The following is a 23,108-nucleotide window of genomic DNA, read 5'->3' as shown; positions in this document are numbered from 1 at the left end:
AATAATTATTCCCTTTCAGATGTTAACAGCTGGCTGGTGACATTTGGCTTCCATCTGCACAATGCCATCCCTGGCTTCCCTGTTCCGAAATTTGATTTAACAGAACCTTCTTATGAACTTGTGAAGAGCCAGCAATGGGAAGACATACCAGTAAGAAACAAAACTAAACATACAACCTGAATAAGCTAGAATGTTCCCTTCTATTCAGATCTTATTAGGAATGGATAATGCTGACAGCCAGAGTTATTCGCTAAATTCAATCCAAACTTAGTACCTTTATCTAGTTTCAAAAGAATTTGAGAAATTACAGGTGGAGGGTTTTTTTACAGATTTGCTAAGTTAGGTACAATTTTATATAAGCTTTTGTTTGCTTTTAGCAATAATAAATATTTTAAAAGACAATAATCAATGAAAATAAGTTTAAAATGCTCTAAAGGTGTCCCATTTTCATAGCAGAAACTACAGAGATTATATTTGTACTAACATTCTGCCTGAAGACAGTAACTGAACACTGTAGTAAAAAAGAGACAGTGAAATATGCAGAAGAGGTGATAAACACATACCAGGCACCACTATAATTTAACTTCTATTTAATATTAACCATGCATTATGGACACCATGTGTTATATGTAAAGATAAAATACTGAAACTGAAATTACCTAAGGTAAAACCTACTATATTGTATAAAATTCAGGTGCTTATAGAGTTTTTTGAAAGCAAAAAAAAGAACTTTCATTCTGAAAACCTGCTATGGTTTTATATAATGGAAGAAATGCATGTGGAAGTAAATTCTAAGTCTGCTATTTAAGAAAATTGTATTTACAATTAGGCTTACTCAAAGATCAGACCTATGCCCTCAAAAATCCTATGGTTTTTCATTTAGAAGGAAGAATTAAGAGACATTAAAATGGGTGATCCCTTCTAAGTAGTCAAAAAAAGATCTCTTTTTACAAGAACCATGATAGAGAATGTTACGAGAATTAAAAATTATACAAACCTTAAAAATCCTACAACCTAATGTAGACCAAAAGTCCTTAGAACAGTGGCTCAGCAAAAGGGAACATATGGAAGCTACCTTTGCATTCAGGAAGTTAGTTAGTTAGTTAGTTAGTTAGTTAGTTAGTTAGTTAGTTTTTAACAGCAAGGAATTGAGTAATAGGGAAAGACTAGAGCACAGCATGAGATTAGTGTCTCCCATGAGCAACAAAAGCAGTGAAGAAGGAGCATGGCAAGCACTCCAGTCGTACTGGGAGATAAGAGATCTGTCATCAGGCACGGCTGTGAAGGACTATCAGAGGTTGTCTAGTTAGGTCTCAAAGGCCAAAGTATAAAATCATCCACTAACACCAGCAAAGGCATACCAGGAACAGAACCAGTCTGGTCAAAGAGATGAGAGCAGACAGCTAGCTGTCAAAAATCATTGGGAGAGAGCTCAATAGCATGAGGAATGCCAGGAGCATGTGACATGACAGACCAAGAAGCACGTGATAGGAAAACAAAGATTCAAAATTCTCAGGTAGGAAGAAGCTGTAACTCTGATATTCACTGGTGAACAAACAAATGCAAGCAGGATGCAGAAATAAACACTTGGTATTTTGAAACATTCTGGAGTGAGTGAGCTTTACTGAGCTCTGAGGATACATGTTAAAAATAAACTTTGTCATTACGAAGTTGCTATAGCATCTTGCTGCTCTCACTGATGATTGCTGTCTACAATATATTTTGTGCTCAATAGCTTTCATGTAGGATTTACAACAGCTGAAATCCATACTTGTTAGCAAATGCAGACCAAAATCTGCCACATTCAAGAAGAATGGAGAGTCTAAGTTAATTCATAATTCTCTCAGGAGTTATCCCCTCCAGAAAGCTACCCTTGTGGCAAAACAGAGAAGCCTTTGCAAACTTTCTGCCAGGCTTTGATCAGCAGCAAGGCTGAATTAAGGTTATACGAATCTTAATGATTTCTGCTTGGTCTCCCATCCAGAAATTTAGGAAAACAAAAGAGGTTTTTGACTCCTTTGTCAGCAGTGAATCAAATGGTTTAAGCTGTATTTTACTAAAAGGAGAAGGGGTCAATTGGAAGATAAACTGGATCATCATCAAAAACTAAGTACTCATTTTCAAAAGTGCAGCCAAAGCTATTTAGATCTTTGTTTCCTGCTGAGGCAACTGCCAGGGCGGCTGTCTGCTTGCACCTCTATCAGTACAGCTCATTCACAGCTTGTTGCTGTTAAGACCCAGGGTTAGACCGATGTGTCTATTCTGCACAGTTGTGAGGTCCCATCCCAACCACAGCTGACCCTGTAATTTGAGCTGCCCTGCTATCTAGGTGCACCAGCTAACCATTCCCGCTAGCTGCTCCTGCTCTTTCAGCTGTCCAGGCTAACCACTGCAGTTACACTGACAGGTCCTATTCCCCAGCCATCCTCTTTTTACCAAGAGTGCATCTGGTATAGTGGGCTACACACAGCTCTTCCATGACATTCTGCTCTCCTAGCTTTTCATTCGACTGGCTTGTTGGTTCTTTTCATTCGTTGTCCCTTGTCTTTGCTAGCTGTGGACAAAACACTGCTGTATTCAGGGTTGCACCCATCTGAAGTTCTTGGGGAAAAGCTCTTTCAGGCAGGAGGTTGATACTTGAAGTGAAATGGAAGGTAACACAGCTGGATTGGCCACAGTCTTTGCACACAACCCCTTTTATCAGTTTCTACAAGTATTTGCAAGAAAGGGTATCCGTCCCCCAGTATTCCACCTCACTGGTCCATACCATTAACTTCTCTCTCTTTTACTGTAAAGACTGTCATTACAGTTTGAGTTCCCTCATTTCTCTAGCAGCTTGAGGAATTATGAGAGCCTCCCTGCAGCTTGGTCTCAGGCTGGGGCTACTTGAGAGACTCTTATCTCCTGACTCAGTGAAAAGAAAGGCTTGTTCCAGTTCTAAAGCACAGCTTCATGACCTGCAAAAATCTCCTCAGTTTGACTGCACTCATGGTAGACAGGAATCTTACTTGAACAAGCTCAGAAGAAGAGATGGCACCACAGTAAGATGACACTGTAGTAAGATGACTCTAACCTGTATTAACATGACATGGTGTCCTGGCAATTTGCACTGGCAACCCAGAAAGTCAGTCATGTCCTGGGCTGCATCAAAATCCGTGGGGCCGGCAGGACAAGGGAGGGGATTTAGCCCCTCTACTCTGCCTTTCTAAGACCTCAGCTGGAACACAGCATCTAGCCCTGGGGTCCCCAGCACAGGAAGGACATAAACATGTTCAGATGAGTCCAGAGCAGGGCCACCCAGTTGATCAGAGGGATGGAACACCTCTCCTTCCTATGAGGAAAGGAATTGGGATTGTTCAGCCTGGAAAAGAGAAGGCTTTAGATAACTTAATTGCAGCCTTCCAGTACCTGAAAGAACTTATAGGAAAGATGGGGTTTATTTAGACTATTCACAAGAGCAGGTGGTGACAGAACTAGGGGGAATGCGTTCAAATTGAAAGAGATTAAGTTTAGATTACGTATTCTGACAAAATTCTTTACTGTGAGGGTGGTGAGGCCCTGAAACAAGCTGCCCAGGGAAGTTGTGGATGTCCCATCACTGAAGGTGTTCAAGGCCAGGTTGGATGGAGCTTTAAGCAACCTGGTCTAGCTGAAGGTGTCCCACAGCAGGGAGTTTGAACTAGGTGATTTTCAAGGTCTCCTTCCAACCCAGACCATCCTGTGATTCTTGTGGTTATGTACTGGCATTGCAAGTCTATCCTATGCAGCCCAGTAAGTAGGCTCTGAAGTTAAAGCTGATTTTTGTGCAGGTTCTCAGGGAGACAAAGAGTAAAAGCACTGAACATTAGCAAAATAATCTTGTAACTCAGCGGAACAAGCAGTATGCAGATCTAATTAACTCCCTGGCACTGTCAGTTGTGGCATATCCTGTTGTTGTCCACGGGCAGCACACCAAGAAATCCTGGCTGTTTGGCATTTAGGGGGCTACAGATGGCTGGTAAAACTTCTGTCTGTTCTTGTTTACAGCCAATTTCTGGAGTGCAACAACAAGTGGCGAGACAAGCAAAGGCTTTCCTTTCCCTGGGAAAGATGGCAGAAGTGCAGGTCAGCAGACGGAAATCCAGTGGAGAAAAGTCGTGGCTGTGGTTTGCCACTGTGAAGTCTCTGATTGGCAAAGGGGTGATGCTCGCTGTCAATCAAGGCAAAGTGCAAACAAACGTGCTCAACATTGCTAATGAGGACTGCATAAAAGTGGCAGCTGTTTTGAACAACGCTTACTACCTAGAAAACTTGCATTTCACTGTGGAGGGAAAGGACACGCACTATTTTATCAAGACCACCTCCCCTGAGAGTGACCTTGGGACACTGAGGCTGACAAGTGGGCGTAAGGCCCTGGAGAATGGCATCAATGTCACTGTTTCCCAGTCCACCACTGTGGTGAACGGCAGGACTCGTAGGTTTGCTGATGTTGAAATGCAATATGGTGCTCTAGCGCTTCACGTCCGCTATGGCATGACACTTGATGAGGAAAAGGCCCGGATACTGGAGCAAGCCAGGCAAAGAGCTCTTTCCAGTGCCTGGGCCAGAGAACAACAGAGAGTAAGAGATGGAGAGGAAGGCGCCAGGTTGTGGACAGAAGGAGAAAAGAGGCAGTTGCTAAGTGCTGGAAAGGTACAAGGATACGATGGGTACTATGTACTCTCTGTGGAGCAATATCCAGAATTAGCAGACAGCGCTAACAATATACAGTTCCTCAGACAAAGTGAGATAGGAAAGAGGTAACACACTGGCTTAGCTCAGGCTGCCAAAGAGACTGTGTATCAGTGTCTTCTAAAAAGGAGACCAAACTGTTTTGCTGCATTACTACTTGAGCCTAAGCTTACATCTTCGCTCAGATTTTTTCTGTAGCACAATCCAGACTCTGCAACAAAAAGAGCGCCTTCCAGAAGAATGATACTGCTAATGACAAAACTTTTTTTTTTCTCAATGACCTTAAAGGTGATCTGCTTTAAAGAATATGTTTACATATGCATATCGCTGCACTCAAGTTGGACTGAAAAGTATTAAAAAAAAAAAAAAAAGAAGAAAAAAGAAAATAAAAAGGCCTACAGATTTTGCAACAGGCTGTTTCTTTGAGGCACTGTATTTAATTAAGATACAGACCCATACAGTGTTTCCAAATAGTACTGAATTGTTGACCTTTGCTTACGAGAAGTAGTCTCTCTCTTTCTCTCTCTCTTTTTCTCTCTCTTTCTCACTGCATAGGATGTGGTATATATCTGTTAATTTTAAAACATGGGGCAAAAATTACTGTTTATAGACAACCCAACTGCATTAAACTGTGCTGCTTTCTAAAAGGACATTGGCACAAGTGACTTATGCTACCATGGGAATTTAATAATGGATTTTACAATGCTAACATGGTTTGCCTTGGGGGGGAAATGGCAAGTAGAATCCTTGTTGCATATAAGCAAAGGAAACCCTGATTTTTTTGTAAATTATGTGAGACAAGTTGTTTATGGATTTTTATATGAATTACAATTTACTGTACATCAAATATTAGTCTCAGAGGAGTTAATTTATGTAAAGTGTTTAAAAAAGTTTATACTTAAAAATAAAATGATAAAAACATGTGCTGTGTGTGATTTTTTTTAAAGAAAAAGGAATTGCACCTTTTATGTTATAGCTGTACAGTATAAAGGATTATATTGTAGAGATATAACAGTGATGACTAATGTCCAAAAGTGTTAATATTTTTGTATTAGGTTTAAAGCTGTGCATCTATCACTCTGCTGATAGGATGGGACACTCCACAAAGTGGCTGGCTGAATCAGACCACAGCTCCCTCCCCTCCTTCTCCTGTCACCCAAGCCAGTGCCACTGCATCAGTCATTGTTAGAAGGCACAGTAACCAAATAAGTCTCATTTAGTATGATGGAAGACTTTAATAGGTTGGGGTTTCCTTGTCTTTTTCCAGCCCTAATGTAATAAATGGACATTTATTCATACCAGGTGGGGTTTCTGTTGGTTTTTTAGAAGCTTTGTTTCACAATGAAGGAATAGTGTCTCAGGTGCTTGGCAAATTGTATGTAGAAGAAGAAGAAGAAATGATGTAGTTTCATCCAGTTATGTCAACTTTGTCTTCTGTATAATACAGCTCTTTTAGGTGTTAATAACTCCAGATAGAAGCAGCGTACCTCTGACCTGATGCTACAGAATTGCTCTTTAGGCAGGCAGGCTGTTCAGTAGGTTCATCTCCTGGCCTTCAGCTGGCAGATCAAATCTTATTACTGTGAACACAACCTGGGGATGGAGAGGAAGGTCCAGTTCTAGTGCCTAGTCTGCATCTCCACACCACTGCATAGATTTGGCATGCTCTGCTCCAAGGCCCAGTATATTTGCTGCAGGAAGACCTGAAGTGTGCAGCTGGTTCCTTATAGGAAGCCTGTGGTGGCATCTATGGCATCTGTTCTACATCTTGGCTGAAACCATTCTTAGAGCTTTAGTCTCATGAGCACTAAATTCAGCCACAAAAATAAATATTTTTAAGATGAGACAAAATTGGGGGTTTTGATGTTCATTGAATTATACACAGTATTTCTATCCATGTATTATAATGACAGAACATAGTAAGTGAACGTGTCTTAACTATGAATGGTTCAAGTGGATGTAATAAAAATAGTTTTCTAACTGCTTTGTATTCTGAGAGTCTATGGTATTACATACTCTAAATTGCACATTAGGATTGTTTGATAAACAGATTCGAATTTCTCCCAGCCAAGTCGCTACCGAATCTACAGTATCAGTGCTATTACTGTATGTGTGTATTTGGTAGAGCATACAGAACTAATTACACATATAATGAATGCTAATCATCTATTAGAATTAAAGCACAGATTAGTTGTTAGTACTTTTACCCTTGAAGCTTGAGGGCCCTAAATTTAGAGAGGATGGTATGTCAGACCCCAGAGGCGTGTCATTGATCTACATATTCTTTTTAAAAGATGTAAAATGCTAGGTGTTTGCAGTTCTGTTGGGTGGCTCTTCCACAGCACTGTATTTAGCATGCTGTAAGTGCTCTCTGTTGAAATAGGCTCATATTCTAAATTATGTCCAATGTTTCTGTTCTGTTTGAATATGAAAAGCTTGTATAACATGTCAACATTGAAATATATCTTCTACTTGGCGCATACCAGTCCCTTCTCCTTTGTTCTGGCACCAATAAACAACAAATTATAGTATCTGTTGGTGATCATTTTAGATACAGTCAAATCAAGCCAATTAGTGGCCTTGTTAGTAGGTATAATGAGCCTATTTCTTGCTAAAATAGACTTGTGATCTGGACATGCTCCTGCAGGAAATAGTGACCTTGGGGAATATAAAAACAAAAGATCTTTTTAAAGAAAAAATATGCATAATTAAAGAAGCATATTACAAAAATAAGAAAAAAAGAAAGGAGATTCTAAGTATTTTAGACAATGCCAGTCAAAATGCTATCCTGATATTTTAAGATGTATATTTCGTCTGATTTGTATTGTTCTTTTAATTTGCCTTCTTAACTTTATATGTGTCCTGAATTTTCCACAAATTGATAACTATAGATTGCATCTAGGCTTTCCAATAAAAGCCAACCCAACGTGTGTGTGTGTGTGTGTTTATATTTGGGTTTTTTTAATCTGTATGTCAGATATTGCATCTGTGCTGTCGCTTTTCTCATATTGAAGAAGCAAAGTGATCCCCTTGCACTGGTATTGATTCATTTGCTTCACAGTTGGCAGTATCTTTTTTTGACTCTATCCAATGGCTTCATCTGCTAACTCAGCAAACTGAATTACTCCATGGGATCTCTCAGGGGGTCTTCTTTACAGAAAACATTAAATAGACATCACAAAGCCAAATCTTTCATAGATAAGGAAAGCCAAAGAACAAAAAAATCACTTAGAACTATTTTTACTCAGGAGGATAAGAGAGAAAACATGACAAAAAGTATGTGATTATAAAGAATTAGAGATTGGCACTGGTAGTTACATATATACACAGAAGAGATCCTTCAACCTGCATTTAGGGCCCCTTTGCAGAAACTGCTGACTTCAGCACTGCTCTTCGTCAAGAGACTGCTTTCATTTTAGTTGGAACAGGCAGACTTCACCACACTCACGTTGTAGTGACAACCTTGAGTTGGTAACATGTTGATCCAGCACTAATCAGGTCACTGCTTAGCTAACTATGGCCTAATTTTGCTATTAAAAAAAAAAAAAAAGGCAGTAAGAGATCTTTGTATGTGCACACTTGGGAGGTGAGAGATTTGCATTTGACAAGGGGGGGAAAAAAATGCCAGTTACCACTGCCACTCTTCTGAGGCATTTCCAGAGTGATGGCTGAAAAGCTGTAAAAGAAAAAACACTGCATAAAATAACAGTTTAAATTGTCTATGAGAGAATAAGCTGTGTTTGCAGAGAATCAGATGACAAAATGTTTGAATTCTGTTTTCAGACAAAAAAGAAGGAAAAAGCTTCTGAAAATGTTGATACCTTGGTATACTGCTATGTCCAGGAGGGCAAGCTATGGCTATACATGTGGCCAGCTTGAGAATCTTTTAAAAAAAAGAGGAAGAGACTCATGCATAATTCTTTGGGGATGGCAAAGCAGAGGCACTTATTAGAAACAGCTTCTAAGCAGCTTATTAGAATCTGCTTATTTGACACTTATTAGAAGCTGCCAGGGTTAAAAATAAGCCAAAGCACAGAGCATCATCCCACAGCATAAACTGAACAGCACAGACACAGTGATAACATATCCCTAACTGCAAAGCCACATCCAAACCCACCAAACTAATCAGCTTCTCATCTACAGCCAATCAGTCCTAAGGACTAAATATACAAGCTTTATACAACTAAATTGATCTTTACACACACAAGTTGCTGAAGCTCAGTGATACAAAACAAAAAAAGCCAAACAAAAAGTGATAAAAAACAAAATGTGAAACAGTTAATTGATGAGTGCATTCCAGTTCTTCCTCCTGAGAAAAAAAGGAACATGTGGTCTATAGCTGTCATGCTCAAAAGCTTAAGACTTAATTTTTTACCTCTGAAGTTTTTAGCTTTGTGGCAGACAGACCACATAAGGCAAATTTAACTGGGTGAGTACTTAGGCTAGACCTATTCAAAAAGTCAAAATACTAATAATAGGTAAATCCCTGTGCATCCCTCTGAGCCCATTTTTCAGCAGAAGTAACATAAACAAGGATGCCAGGTCTTAATTAAGTGTACCATGAAAAGCTGAAAAATGCAGCTTTTCTGTTCACCCATCCCGGAAACCTGAGTATTTGTTATGGACCACCAAACGTGTCTTTGGCCTTTCAGGGTGAGGAGGTGGTAGAAAGGTTTGTTTGTCATGCCTTCTCCCAATCAAAAGATATAATACTGGCAATTGCAGGTGGCACTGTGAAGGACAAGAACATGCTATTTGTGCTCTGGCACAATCTGCCCTGCTTTAATAACAGATATGCTGGAGACAACATGGTAGGAAGAGCAAAAGAGAGACAAGCTGCCCTTAGGTGGTCTGAAATGCAACAGTGAGAATGAAGTCATGCAGTACCCCACGAATAGCAGTGTGAGGATTATCAACTGCAATATTCTTTGCATGCATGTCTTTTTTAAAAAATCCTTGGCCTGATTCCTAACACCACAAATCCCAAATTTATGCAATTCTAAGCAGTGCAAGCATGACATAAAATGCATCACTAATATGCTAAATACAGGTCCCCATTTCTAAAGAAAGCAAGCTAAACTGTAACACCACCCCTTTTTTAAGTATGTGAGAGCCTTGTATGCAATTTAAAAGGTGAAGAGTAAGTGTAATATGATGGCAGCTCATTAAAGTGACATGTTTTCACAAAACCTGCTTTATTGCAGGTAGACTCTCTTGCTGTTAATTACTATTACTTTGTAGGTAAATTGAGTAAACCTTTTAATTTACTAAGTTAAAATTCCAACACTGAGGAATATAAATTTCTAGATGTGCATACAATTTTTTCCCTACTATTAAATAAGTCAATGCTATAGTAACATAATTATGCAGCTTAGAGTTAATGGCTTCCACAAAGCTGTCTTAATAAAGCCTTTTGGGATTCAGGAGGAAAAGGAGGAAATTCAGAAACTAAGAACAAGGCTGGAAGGCAACAACATGTTTCAACTGGCTCTAGTTACTCAATCACACTTAAGCTGTCTGAGACAGCAGGGTGAGTGCCATGCATTACAGAGGCACCAGGGAAAATTGTTATCCCAATGCAATAAAATATTTCCAAATTTCAAGCCCAGGATTCATTTTAAAACTAAAATTACAGGAATAGCTACCTAACAAACTAATTAAAGTTACAGCAATAATAAATAAAACCAAAACAGCATAAAGAAAGATAGTAGAAGGATCAGTTAGTAATGTAAATCTGAGTGTAACTACAGGCATGTTAGAAATGCTGTAAAAAAAGTATGAAAAATGCATGAAAAAGTTCATCCGTTGTTTGCAGATAAGAACCAATATTGAAAAATGAGCTGGGGAAGGTGTGGGTGTACAAGATCATAATACCAGAACCAGGTATTAGTCACCAACTTACACAATGATGGGGAAGCACATATTTAAAAAAAAAAAAAAAAAAAAATCAGTCACGCCAATATCTGCAGATGACAAAAATTAATGGAGTGGCAAATAATGGCTAGGACAGAGCAGTCATACAGAACAATATGGATCACTCGCTGAAGTGAGCCCATTCAAACAAAATGCATTTTAATACAGGCAACTCCAAAAGTAAAATATCTCAGAATAAGAAATGCAAATCTTGCTATGAAAGGTACACAGCTGCCTTCAAGAAAGCACTGACTGGAAAGAATGAGGAGTGCATAATGGATAAATAAGTCATTGTGAGATTCCAGTACAATAGTGGTGGCAATGAAGAGCTTTTAGGGGTGGAGAAGCTTAATGAGATTACTGGCCTTGTTAAACAAGGGAAATATGAAGGCAATGTTATCTCTGCATATGGTGCCAGCAATACCACTCTTGCATACAATCCTGATGCATTCACCATTAAAACCTTGGAGAGAGCACAAGGAGACATCACATGTAAATCTGAGTTTTGGAAAAATAAAAAAATAAACAAAAAAAAAAAAAAATGAAAGGCACAAAAGGGTGCCATGACAATAGTGTCTAAATTCCCTCACAATAAAAAAAAAACACGTTGTAGCAAAGTGTTTCCAAACAGGGAAGGAAGGAAGAGAAGGTGGGTGGGAATACAATTCTGGTAACTGACTACAGGAGTAGTCTCCAAAAGCTTTTGGCAAAATAAGAGCTATTAGAAGCACATGTAATGGATGCAGGTGATGTGAGTTTAAACTAGATTATGGCACCGTTCATTTAGCTGCACAGGAGACATCAAAGAAAAACCTTTAGAACTGGTAAATGCCAGTCCAAAGGGTTTAGGCTTGTCTTCTTATCACCTCCCCTTTAACAACCCTGAAATATCCAAATTAAGTCGATACAGACCGAAGCCAACAAACATTTCCCTAAAAGTTTCAGTTCTTTAAACATCAAGTACAAGGCTGAGGCATTTAAAAACATCCCTCGGTTTCCTCAGCAGAGACATGTTGTTCTATTACCTTTTATAGCAGCTGATTATTAAAACTAACTAAAACAAACCTCCTCACTCTCTATTAACATAGCCAGAACCAATATGCCCACGTTTATGTTTTCAAGGCATCCAGAGGCAAATGTTTAGGTTAAATAAAAAAATCAATCGAACAAAAATTCTAAAATCGTAAAACCTTGTCCGCACCAGCCCTGAGCGCACCTCGCCCTCAATGACCGACGTTCCCCTCCCAGGTGTGCACTGGGAAGCGCCTGGTCCCTTCCCGGTGCAGAACCGGGAGCTACAGCCGGGCTGCCGTCCTGCCTCACCGGCAACAGAGAACTGTTCCCCCCGCTCCTGGCCCGCCTCCCAGCGCAGCCCACACCGAAGGGAAGGGACTGACGTGCGCTCCCAGCCGCCAGCGAGCCCGGCACTGTGTCCGCCCGGGACCGACACCCGCTCCCGCAACCACTTCACCCCTTCGCCAGCAGCGCACCGCCCCTCGGCCCCCAGAGCGGCAGCGGCCGGGCTAGGCGGCCGGGGCAGCTCCCCTCGCTCCCTGGGCCCCGGCCGTCCCTTTCACCGGGACACGCCTGGCTCCCTGGGCCCCGGCCGTCCCTTCCACCGGGACACGGCACCGCCGGCCGGCCGTGGCTCGCGCGCCCCCTGGCGGGCAGGGGAGGGGCGGCAGAGGCCGGCGCGGGGCCCTTGCGGAGGAGGGGGGGGGTCTTGGCCGCCATTTTATCGGCTCGGTGGGGCCCGCGGCGCGCCGAGGGTGCGGCTCCTTGTGGTGGATTTCCAGCAATACAAATGAATAAATAAATTGATATATACATACGTACGTACACACCTGAGTACATACATACTGCCTTAGGATACGTGTCCCCTAGCAGCTCCTCGTGCCAAGCCGCAGCACGGAGCCCGTCAGACCCGAGCGGGGCAGGCAGCCTGGCAGTCGGGCCAGTGCCACCGAGTGGCCCCTGTCCCTGAGTGTAGTATCCACCGCGGGCTCTGGGCGGTGGCAGCGGCTCCACAAGGGCGGCACCACAAGCGGGTGCTGCTCGTGGTGCTGGCAGGCGCTTGGTCCTGCTCCTTCTCACACCGCGATGGCGAGTCCCGACCTGCCGCCCCAAAGCAGAGCCCTCCCCTCGCAGCTCACCCTGTGACGAGTAGTAGGCTCGGACCACCTTGTTCCTTCTCCAAGGCAATCAAAGGGTGCCAGCTTGACTGCACTATATATGCATTTGGTAAAATACATTGGGGGTGGGGGGGTTTCTTTGGTTTTAACTGTACAAAAGGTGTTTTCAGATGGCTTTCATCTGCAGCCAGTGAAATGTCCCAGTGTAGGGAACAATTGCTTCAAACAAAGCCCAGCCTGTTTCTCGGCCCACGGTCACTGGTGGCCGGCAGTGGCCATGGACACTGCCACAGCTTCGCACCGATGCTGGGCTGGCAGCCTGGCCAGTGGCTGCCGGGCAAGAGCCACCCGGCCAGGGGGACAGAGGGGAAGGGATCAGGCTGCAATTGTGCAGCAACGCATGTGTGTGCGCATGCCTGGAAAGTTAATTTGTAATTTTTGCTCCTCAATAAATCAAGACGGATGCCCCTATAAATCCTGCTCCTCAGGAAGGAAGCAGAAGGGCAGGAACTGCATGGAGTAGAGAACAGGGCTATTTTTCTTTTCACTGCCAACAGCACATCGCTGACACTCAGTGCTGTGCTGGGTCAGGCCTTCACCCTCTGCTAAGTTAATACCAACAACTCCTTCATCTAAAGGGCAGATAGTAACAGTGGGGTCCCCCTTGCACTTTTCTGCCTTTCTTTCCTCTCATTGCAATAGCAGTAGCCTCTGAAGGAACTACACTAATTAGCTGCTATTACACTTCTTGGGTGGCTGGAAGAACATACTGCCTCTGACCTCATGCTTTGCAATGTACCTTAACAGCTTATTACTGCTATTGCATGGCAGCAATGGTTCATTTTATAGTTACTTTGAAAGAGCCATTCCTCCAGTGCTGAAAAATAATCTAAGACTAATGCATAGTCTCTCCAGAAGACTGCTGTTAAACTGTCTATATCCAAGTGTCCAAACGCTGCACAAAGCTGTTTCATTTGCTTAACATCGACTCACTAGCAATTAATATGCCTGACATAACAGCACACTACAAGGCCCATAAAATCTGTAGCAGTAGGGGAGTGAAATGATTATAACTTTTTTTTTTTTTCTTTTTTTCAATAATACCAGACTACAGTTTGGGCACTGTAATCTTTTCAAAGCAAGAAGCTGAGCTGCATTTGAACAGCTGTTGTTTACTGAAGCAATAATTAGCAAGGAACTCAAAATACCTGCTACCTTCTGCAGCAACTCAGTAGACACTTGCACCCTGTACCTGGAAGCAGAGAGGCTATCAGATTAATATGTAGACTACACTTGCTAAAAACCTCACCTAACTAAAAAAAGAAAATATTTATAATGGTAGCATCTGCCAGTCTTATACATACAAGTAATCCTAGTGAATTCATCGTGATCTGGGAGGTACAGACCACAGCTCATACCAGATGTGCCTAGTGATTTGCAGCTGATGAGGGGCAGCACATGCTGCAGGTGGGGGATAGGACATTCTGCAAATAAGGTGTTAGGCACAGTCCTTCTCAATGCGCTCTACTGTCTCCAGGCAAGGTCGAGCTGCATGCCTGCTCCTGGGACTGAAATCTTTGGGGAAATATGTCTGCAAAGCCATTCGTCATGTCTGCAAGTCTCCTGGTCTTACAAGATTTTTTTAGCTTAGTTTGACAGAGCAATTGTCCAGCAGTAAGGGAGAGAAAGAGGACTGCAGAGCACAAGGGAGCAAAGCACTAAGCACATTGAAAATGGACCTCTTGATTCCACACCTGGATAAAATGTAATCTCTATGAATTCAAGCCATACAGAAGTAGCCCTTTGTTTCTTGATTCGGGCTTGCTGCTAGTAGATGTAGGTTTGCAACCAGGAATCGGAGCCTGAGTGTTACATGTTTCCAGCTCACACGCTAACCACGTGGTTACTGGCAACAGTGGTGTATCTATGCACTCCCCTGAGACTGAATGAAAACATTGGTATAACTCCCAGGTAAGGCTCTAGAGAGGTTTTAGCTAAGCTACTGTAATTGCCCTCTCCTGTCTGAAAGGATAGTCATATCCCTTTCACACACTTCTTCCCAGCCAAAGTCTTCCATCACTTGTGCCAGCTCTTAAATGCATCTCAACCTGTTAGGAGTCTGAGGACCCAAAAGCCCTGCTTCCTGGAGATTCATTCTCCATGGGTCTCTTCTCTCTGGTATGCCTTCAAGCATGACTCTAGGCCCAAGAAGAGGTAGGAATGTGCAGTCAGGTTTGGTGTGAAGAAGAGACGTAAGCAGGATCTCACTGACCAGAACCAGTTTAAGTATATGTTCGGTAACAGTTTCAGTCACCTGCTCTCTCTGTGGCCCAATAAATATCTAATTATTCAGTTCAACACAAAATAGAACTAACTCAGGTTTGAGTTAGCCATACCTCATACTAGGAGTAGCATTCTGGAGTTCTCCCCATCTGAGCATTAGAGATAGAAGTTTAAGTCTCCAGGTTTTAAGTCACCATGCTGTCAGAGCACTGCAATCTCCAAGGAGCCAGGGAGGGTTGCCAGCTGCACTAGGGGAAGCGGGATGCTCTGCAGACAGGCGTCTGCCCTGCTCCAGAGATTCATTCTCCTGCGTGAGAAGACTCGCCTGCCAAAACTGATAGGTACATTTCCACTAACAGTTGTCAAATCAGTGACTTCTGACTAGAGAAAATAAAAACATTTTGACAGAAAATGCCTGACCAGTACTACACAATAAGCCAGAAGCTGACTTATCTCATTACACCTGTAGTGCCTTAGAAGTCCCTTTTCTGGCTAGTCAAGGTGTCCTTTTCAGATGGAGTGCTGATGTGAGAGACACAGGGAACTGGGACAGTCAGCCATGAGCTTGAGGAGTTTCAGTTAAATGAAAGTAAATATACTTCAAAGTTAAGTATTTTGTCATAATTACATTTTTTCTTATTATTAATAGATGATAGCTATCACTTCTGTCACTGGAAATCCAAATAGAGTCACTAAGCTAGTAAAAAAATGAAAAAAAAAAGGACAAAGAAAGCAGGAAGCCAGTACAGACCAGATAAAAGACCAGTACAGTTTCACTGAATGAGCTCAGCAAGGTAAGGAATGGTGAACAGTGGCCATGATTTTAAATATGGTCTTCCAGATTTAGATGATAGGAACCTAACTGTCCTTTCAGCAAACTTGTTTACCACCCTGGAGCTGCAACTGCAGAAGTTCAGTCATTTTAAAGTAAACATGGTGGTGATATGTACATAAAGGTAAATAAAATCAAGTCACAGCATGCCATACCTTTCAGGGCTATTAAGATATACCTCATGTGGTGCTGCAAGGTACAAGGCCAAATGAGTTCAACAATCCAAGAAATAAAACAGTGCCCTCAAAGTGGCTAGTGTGCAAATCTGGAAGCAGGAAGAGTTTGCATTTCCTCATTCCTGTTGGCACATACATAAATCACTGCAATTCAGTAAAGAAGCACCACTATTTTTTCCAGAGCCCTTTTTCATTTCTCAGTCAGAGCAGGCAAGAAACATTGAGCCAAAATGCTATAGATATGATGTTAGGTGACAAAGAAAGGGAGATGTGGAGCTGGCAACCCATAGTGAAGAAAGGCTGCTGAGCCCGGATCTTGCAGCCCACACATTTGCATCAGATCACATCATGCCTTACCCCACCAGAACATGCAGCCAGAGGAGCTCAAATAAAAGCGTATCTGTACACAGGAGGTACAAGCTGTAATCGTGTTGTTGGAACTCAGGTGGTACAAGCCCCATCAAAGGGTTCATACAGGTTCAGCTGCTGTGACTAATGGGATTTATACAACCTTTGATCAAAACAGTTCCATTGCCAAAACATTTGTACTGTACAAAATTTGTAAGACCAATTAGGATATGACAAGCTATCCTCTGAAATTCATGGATAGAGTTGCAAGGTTAGGAGTTAAAAAAAAAACAAAAAACAAAGACAACTGCATATTACAGTCCAAACCTTCCATTATTTATTAGTTAACATGAACAGTACAGTGGTTAATGGTCAGATATATCCCAACTCAATGCCCCCACCATGAAACTGTTAGTGTCGTGGATATTTTTAGGCAGTAGGAGAGGCTGAGGCTGTAGAGGGAATGGCTTGAGCAGTATAACCTTGGCTTTGCACTGTCTTCCAGACCAGAAGCCTCTTGCACATAAGGGGAAAAGCCACTTAGCTTGGCTCCCTGACTAGAGAGATTCGACACTGGCCCTCGGGGGAACAGTTTCTCCACACCACATTGCAGACTTGGGACTTCAAAAGACCTTGCTCTGTGAATTTGCTTCAGGGCTTGTCTGGATAAAGCTAAAATCATTACTCAAGATCATGCTGTGGTGTATGTACCAAGCCACAGGTCAGGTGGAAAAGCAAAGGATGTCCTAGGCTGGTGACACACAAAGCCTAAATAGGAGAGGAAAAACAAAGTGAAAAATAAAAATAAAAGGAAGTATTAACTAAAGGAAATGTCACTGATTAAACAGAACACCAGTGGCAAGTAAAGGAGCAGTAGGAAATCCTCTGTACCTGAGTGTAGAACAGAGGAGGCAATGTCACATGGGTTGGAGCAGATAAGGGTGGAGGCCCTGACCTTGTAAGCAGTCATGTACTGTACAGGATCTCTTATCCATCTGCCCCCCAGCCACTGTCTGCTCTCTCTAATATGTCTCCAGAAGTTAAAAGAATAGGCACAGGTTGAAGACCAGGCATCACTGATCTCTGTAACTCCAGCTGTAACCAAAGTTACAAGCTTCTGTTTGCCATTTCCAAGCGACCTCAAGCCTCCATGGAAATAACAAGGTCCTTTTTTTCCAATCACCAGACCACCAAGCTTTTCCCTTAAGTGCTTTGCAAATGCCTGAGAAGACCTACACATGCTCACAGGAGCAGCAAATAAATCTTGTTAATGGTATCTTGATAATCTGCATGCCCAGAAAGAGCACTTATTACTTCCTCGGGCTAAGAAGCACCATCTAAGAGCTTTCTTGCCATTTATTTTAGGACATACTCTCTTGCTACTCTTCTGGGGAAAACCAAGGTGAAACTGTTCACTCTTCCCCCTCTCAAACTTCTGTTTCAGACTGTAATAACTCTGCAGCAGTATCTGTCTGGGGTATTACCCTAAGCCTAGGTGGAAAGTTTGCTGGGGCGAAATTATACAATTACCAGACCATTGCTTCGCAAGTCAAGCTGGCCCCAGAAACAGCAGTGAGAGGCTCCTGAGACTGCCTAGGCACCTTCCAAGGCCACAGCTCTTGTAGTACTTCATACCACAGGGGCAAGGAGGAGGTGAGAACAGAAGAGGCTCCTAATAAAACTTAGTTCTTTTGAAGCATTGTGCCGTTGAAGTGCTCATAACATTGTACAAAAGGAGCTAAGCTTTATCTCTCTTTTACAGAGAGATGGTAAGAGTTACAGGTATAGCAGGCCAAGAGCAGAGTCAAGAAACCCATCTCAGGTCTTCCAGTTTATACAGGCCTAATTATGGGAAGATGCTGTAGTCATGGGAATCATCTCATAAAGACAGCATCTCCACAAAGGCTCTGATATTTTTCACTAATTCCAAAAACATTTCCACCAACAGCAGTGGGAGACTTGAATGCTGATGTAACTCTCATGGAATGAGGTTTGAAGCAGGATCCACAATTCCCTGCAAGAGCCTCAAACATTAGCTTATATTACAGCTGCCTTTCAATGCGCATTCAAGCCAGTTTCCAAACAGCAGTTGTGAAGCTTTCATAGTGGGACATGTCTTCAGCCAGTCAGCAGGTGCTCTTAGGAAGTTTTGCACTTACATGAGGTTCCTCTGAACAAAGAGATCTTCAAAGGGATGATAGTATCTACTTCTGATTAAAAGCCTAGCTTAACATGATGAATGAACACCACTGGGTGGATCTTGTAAAACACATTTTGATCAGCAGCACACTGAATATTCAGAAAAAATATTTTTCTTGTCCTGTCGTTTTTTATGCAGTTTAGTACTTTAAGTTGTTCTTGACTGAAACACACCTTGGAGTCTGCAGGCAGCCCTGGACTGACTGTTTAGAAACAACCATTCCTGCTCTACACCCCTGTCCCAAACGTACAAGGAGTCATGGTGAAGATCCTTTAGTGTTCCAGTGTGGTTAGAGTGCTTGGCAGTGGTCAGATGTCAGCAGCTTCCAGAATTTAGAGCAAGTACTTGGGGAAGCCCAAGTCAAATTTTATTGTCAGTGTTGAATGTACTGCTGCATTTACACCCCTCCCCATTTGGTGCTGCATCAAAGGCTGTGCCACTGTAGCAGGAGACCAGGCTCCTCACATTTCTGAGCAGAGATTTGAAAGTTGACTCAAACCACATTGTAAAAGAAGTGACCTATGTTTCTGTATTTTAAGTAACAGATGTGATTTCCTTATGAGCTGCCACCAAAGCCTTCCTGGTCTCTTAAGTAACCTGCCTACCTTGTTCTTCCACAGCAGAAACTTCAGTGCAATACCCTGTGCAAAGGTTACCTTGTTTCATGTCTCTATCTGCCCCAAGGTAATCAAGAGTCCAGCCAGATCCCCACATCCCACAGCAGTGCTGACTTCCTGAGTGATTTGGGGGCCTGTTAGCAGCCTGCCTGCATGTCCATGTAATGGACTGTTAGGAGAGCAAATCTCAGCTGAAGCACAGATGTTTGTTTTATTAGCACAGAATTTTGTACCACTTCTCTGGGGAGGAAAGAGGGAGCTTTCTTCCCTGCAAATGTGTCTACTCTACAGACTAAGTTGTAAGAGCACATAAAAGCTGCTGCCACTGCCTAGGCAAGAATAACAATGTAATGGACATGAGAAGCCAGGAGAGACATTTAGTACACAGTGAAACTTGGGTAAGCTACAGAGCCTGACACCTAATAGAGACAGGGCCAATGAAGGCCAAAAAAATTATCTTGGGAATCTCTGCACTGCATTTAAACTAGAAATGTTGCCTGTTGCCAGTGGCCTTTGGTGTAGTTTTCACTGTGTTCATATGGTAGCTATTCATTGTTGGGTAATTATCTTGTTTTATTTTTCTACTTATTTATTGAATAAATCAAACTAATACAATTCCAACCCACGATTGCCATGGGAACACTCCAACAAGGACAGATGCAGTCTATAGCTGCAAGGAAAGAAAGCAGACTTCAACATTATTAAATTATACACAAGACAATCAATACAACTTAACACAAACAGCCCTTGCAGGCTCTGCACTAACTATCCAGAAGGCTCAGCCAGTTACTTTAGAGCCTCTTGCAACACCAAAGCTTAACAACCACCATTTCAAGTTTCTATAAGGGCAAGTGCTCCAGAATGCAGTCTTTCTTGCCTTTCCTTTGTGTCCTGATAAAGGGAATCACAGAAATCATGTAATCTAGTTTTTCATCCCACAGACATGACAGATATTTTTCCAGTAGATGTATAGTAGGTATAAGTCCAGTAGATGTGTTGAATTCTTGTTCTAACATTTTCAGAATTTGCATTGAAAATTCAGTCCTAGTGAAAATAACACACTTAGAAAATTTCAAACAGTTTCTGAAAGCAGAAATGAAATCAATTGCAAACAAATCTAAAAGGCTGTTTAGCTTAACTTGGTCACTGTCTCTGCAAAGATGGATGACAAGAGACAGGAAAATAGAAGGCAGAGAGGAGAGGAGATTAAAGCGATAAAGGGCCTACAAAGCTCATAGCAATTTTTCTCCTTAATTTCCTCATATTCAAGGTAATGCCACTGAGAGGAAGCCAACAAAAAGAATTACATGCACTGCCCAGACTATGTTTGTAAAAGGCAGTCTCATCAGTCCTGATTCTTTCTGCCACTGGCAGCAAGGACTGTCTTTCTGGACACTGCAGAGGGGGAAGGTGCCAGGTATTTGATTAAACCAGATCACAGTCTCCTTAAGTCCCCCAGCTGGGAGCCATCTGGCAGTAACTCACTCTGTGCAGATCATCCTTTCTATTGCAATGCCTTCCCACCTGCCAGAGTGCTGTGATTACCCTCCCTGCTTACATCCCCTTAAACTTGTCCCAGCAGTGCTGACAAGACCCCCTCACCCCTCATTGCAAAGTTAGGAACCTGACTCATCTCATTTCTGCACTGGGCATCTTATAGAAGCCCTAAACTCTCTTTCTTTATTTCTAGTCTTCTTTGCATGACAGTTTTTTGGGAATCAGCCGTATGATTGAACAATTCCTATACCAAAAACTTTGCAGAGTGAAAGATTACATTAATTTGCTTTGCTGCCTCCACACATACTCTGCCTGGTTCTGCATTTCCACTACCTGTAAATATCATTTCCAGTGCCTGCAAATATCATCTCTATGAGAAATACCATCTAGTGAGAAAGATACACTGTTTCTGCATGGCAGAGCTGCAGCACTGAGTGTGCAACTTCAGAACAGGCAGACACTGATCTTCCCTATTTAACTCACCAGTGTGTGACACTGTTCATCCAGGACAGTCATCCAGCTTCCATCCATGCTCTCTTGCAACATCTCCAGGACAGTGCTTGATTCTCCTTGATATCTTTGCCTTATATATTCTGTTATAAGAAATCCTTGGTGGTAGCATTCTTTTCCTCTTCCTATGTTCTGTAGCAGCAACTTGATGATTATGTGGCAAGGTGCATATTTTTAAACCAAATGAGCTAAAACCAGTGACTGACTCAAGGTAGGTAGCCTGCCCTGGGAACCTTAGGAAGGTGCTTACTTTCTTCATTGCAGTGAAGTTACTTAGTTCAAATGAGGTTTGTCAAGTAGATCAGAATGCTTGCAAAGAGCAGAAGAGCGCCAATAATAGAAAGTACTGTTAAAGGCTGTCAAGTCTGAGGAGGCATCGATCTGGAACCTAACTTCACAAGGACTCCTAGCCTCAGCCTGGAACCAAAATCTAGGCCCTGGAAAGCCTTGAACTCTGCAAGTTCACATCTGGCTCCAATCAGACCACTCAAGCCTTTTTCCATGCAGAGGCAAACTGAAAGGCATGTGGTGTGCTGGGGGAGACAAACTACAGATGTTTATTGTACTCTTGTGCCTTTAGCAATTGTTTTAATGGGCTGGAGTTCCTGGGAGGCCATTTGACTTCTGTTCCTGTCTATACTGTTCTCTTGTAATGCTGACTGTGCAGAAGCCCAAAGCTGTCAACAATCTGCTTCCAGTGTTATTTCAAGAAAAGGAAAGTGAAGTGACATCTGATCTGCTGAGAGAGGAGGGGGAGGAGGGTATTTTTAAAACATAAAGCAACAAAAATCTGCATGGAATCAATATTAGAGTCGATGCCTTCTATCTTGCTGCAAAGCACAGCTTAGTACAAAACACAGGTTTCCTTTTTCTCTGTTGCAACAACTATACATTAGAAAGACTCATACTTACTTTGCCAAGACTACATTGTCAGTAAGTGTTTTGAAGCTCTGAAATAATGATTTTTGTGCAGTATTTCATTTTAATAATTCAAATAAACTATGGAACATTATGATCTCTACAGCTAAGTAAATACTTTGTTGCAACTCCAGCCTTGGAGAGCATCATCCATTTCAGTGGAATGGTCTCCACAGAAAGTAGCATCTTGGAACCACTCTGCCCTCACAGTGAGCAGCCCTGGCTGCTGCTGCTGTTCTCCAGTCTGTGCAGAGGGGAAAATCTGTGTGTGAAGATCATTATCATGTGAGAACTTTAGTTTTCTTTTGCTGTCTGTTGCATCACAACACCTGTGCAAGCAAGAGGATCCATCCATACCTGTCAGGCATTTAGCTCCTTTATTCTTCAATCACTGAAATACAGTTTGGAATTAGAACCTAGACAATGCCTACAAGAAGTACCTGCCTGTTTCAGTTTTGAATTATTTCATTTTTTAAATGATGCTACAGGACCTTGTTTAACACAAGAGCGTGAACTGCAGAAGTTACTGGGGTGAGGCATTAGTTCTAGCAATGAGTTTATACAGTTCTGCTTACATCCAAGGGTCAAACTGGGCAGAAATGGAAAGGGTCTTCCTTCCTCTTTGTCACAAAGCACAAATGGCGAGAGATGTTTTGTAAAGGGCACTAGTGAAGGATGAGTGGATCAGGAAGAGAAGAAAGACTCAAGGACAGTGGAGGTGACAAAATACTACAATTTCACAGGAATAAGTAGAGCCCTCCAGGAAAGAAAAGAACCAGACAAAATTAAAAGAGAAAATAGAGGTCAGGACTGAAAAAAGAAGTGTAATTACTCAAAGGAATTAGTTTCAGGGGGAGAAGAGTTAGAGAACATATTGCTTAGGCTAGAAAGTACACTAGGGAAGGCTGTCAAACATGAATGTTAGCTATGTAAAAATATACTGTTGGTATTGTTCATCTGGACTAACATATG

The 23,108-nt window shown here is 42.1% G+C and overlaps 1 protein-coding gene and 2 long non-coding RNA genes across 54 annotated transcripts in view; 1 reads left to right on the top strand and 2 right to left on the bottom strand.

The window, feature by feature from the left end:
• TENM3 (teneurin transmembrane protein 3) overlaps positions 1 to 7,190 on the top strand; it is an 843,796-nt gene extending 836,606 nt beyond the window's left edge. For all 50 annotated transcript variants that reach the window (XM_086889918.1, XM_086889906.1, XM_086889899.1 and 47 more), the window contains 2 exons: positions 20 to 150; positions 4,027 to 7,190. In XM_086889918.1, coding sequence (XP_086746044.1) covers positions 20 to 150; positions 4,027 to 4,782 — 887 coding nt within the window. In that variant the 3' untranslated portion in view covers positions 4,783 to 7,190. The remainder of the gene's footprint in view (positions 1 to 19; positions 151 to 4,026) is intronic.
• LOC147653029 (uncharacterized) overlaps positions 1 to 13,117 on the bottom strand; it is a 69,026-nt gene extending 55,909 nt beyond the window's left edge. The window contains exon 1 of the long non-coding RNA XR_015287019.1: positions 12,777 to 13,117. This is a non-coding gene — a long non-coding RNA (uncharacterized LOC147653029). The remainder of the gene's footprint in view (positions 1 to 12,776) is intronic.
• On the bottom strand, positions 7,935 to 12,552 carry LOC147653030 (uncharacterized). Of its 3 annotated transcripts, none has more exons than XR_015287017.1 (3): positions 8,532 to 8,593; positions 8,343 to 8,386; positions 7,935 to 8,240 (listed from the first exon to the last, which is right to left on the bottom strand). It is a non-coding gene; the product is annotated as an uncharacterized LOC147653030 (long non-coding RNA). The 3 variants fall into 3 exon arrangements; XR_015287015.1 differs by lacking the exon at positions 8,532 to 8,593 and adding an exon at positions 12,468 to 12,552 and having other exon boundaries at positions 8,156 to 8,240; XR_015287016.1 differs by lacking the exon at positions 8,532 to 8,593 and adding an exon at positions 11,840 to 11,878 and having other exon boundaries at positions 8,156 to 8,240.
• Positions 13,118 to 23,108: the final 9,991 nt, after the last annotated feature.

This window comes from Cyanistes caeruleus, chromosome 5 (assembly GCF_971803275.1).
Source record: "Cyanistes caeruleus chromosome 5, bCyaCae1.hap1.1, whole genome shotgun sequence".
Lineage (NCBI taxonomy): Eukaryota > Metazoa > Chordata > Aves > Passeriformes > Paridae > Cyanistes > Cyanistes caeruleus.
The sequence above is the reverse complement of the archived record's forward strand: the minus strand, read 5'-3'. Positions and strand labels throughout refer to the sequence as shown.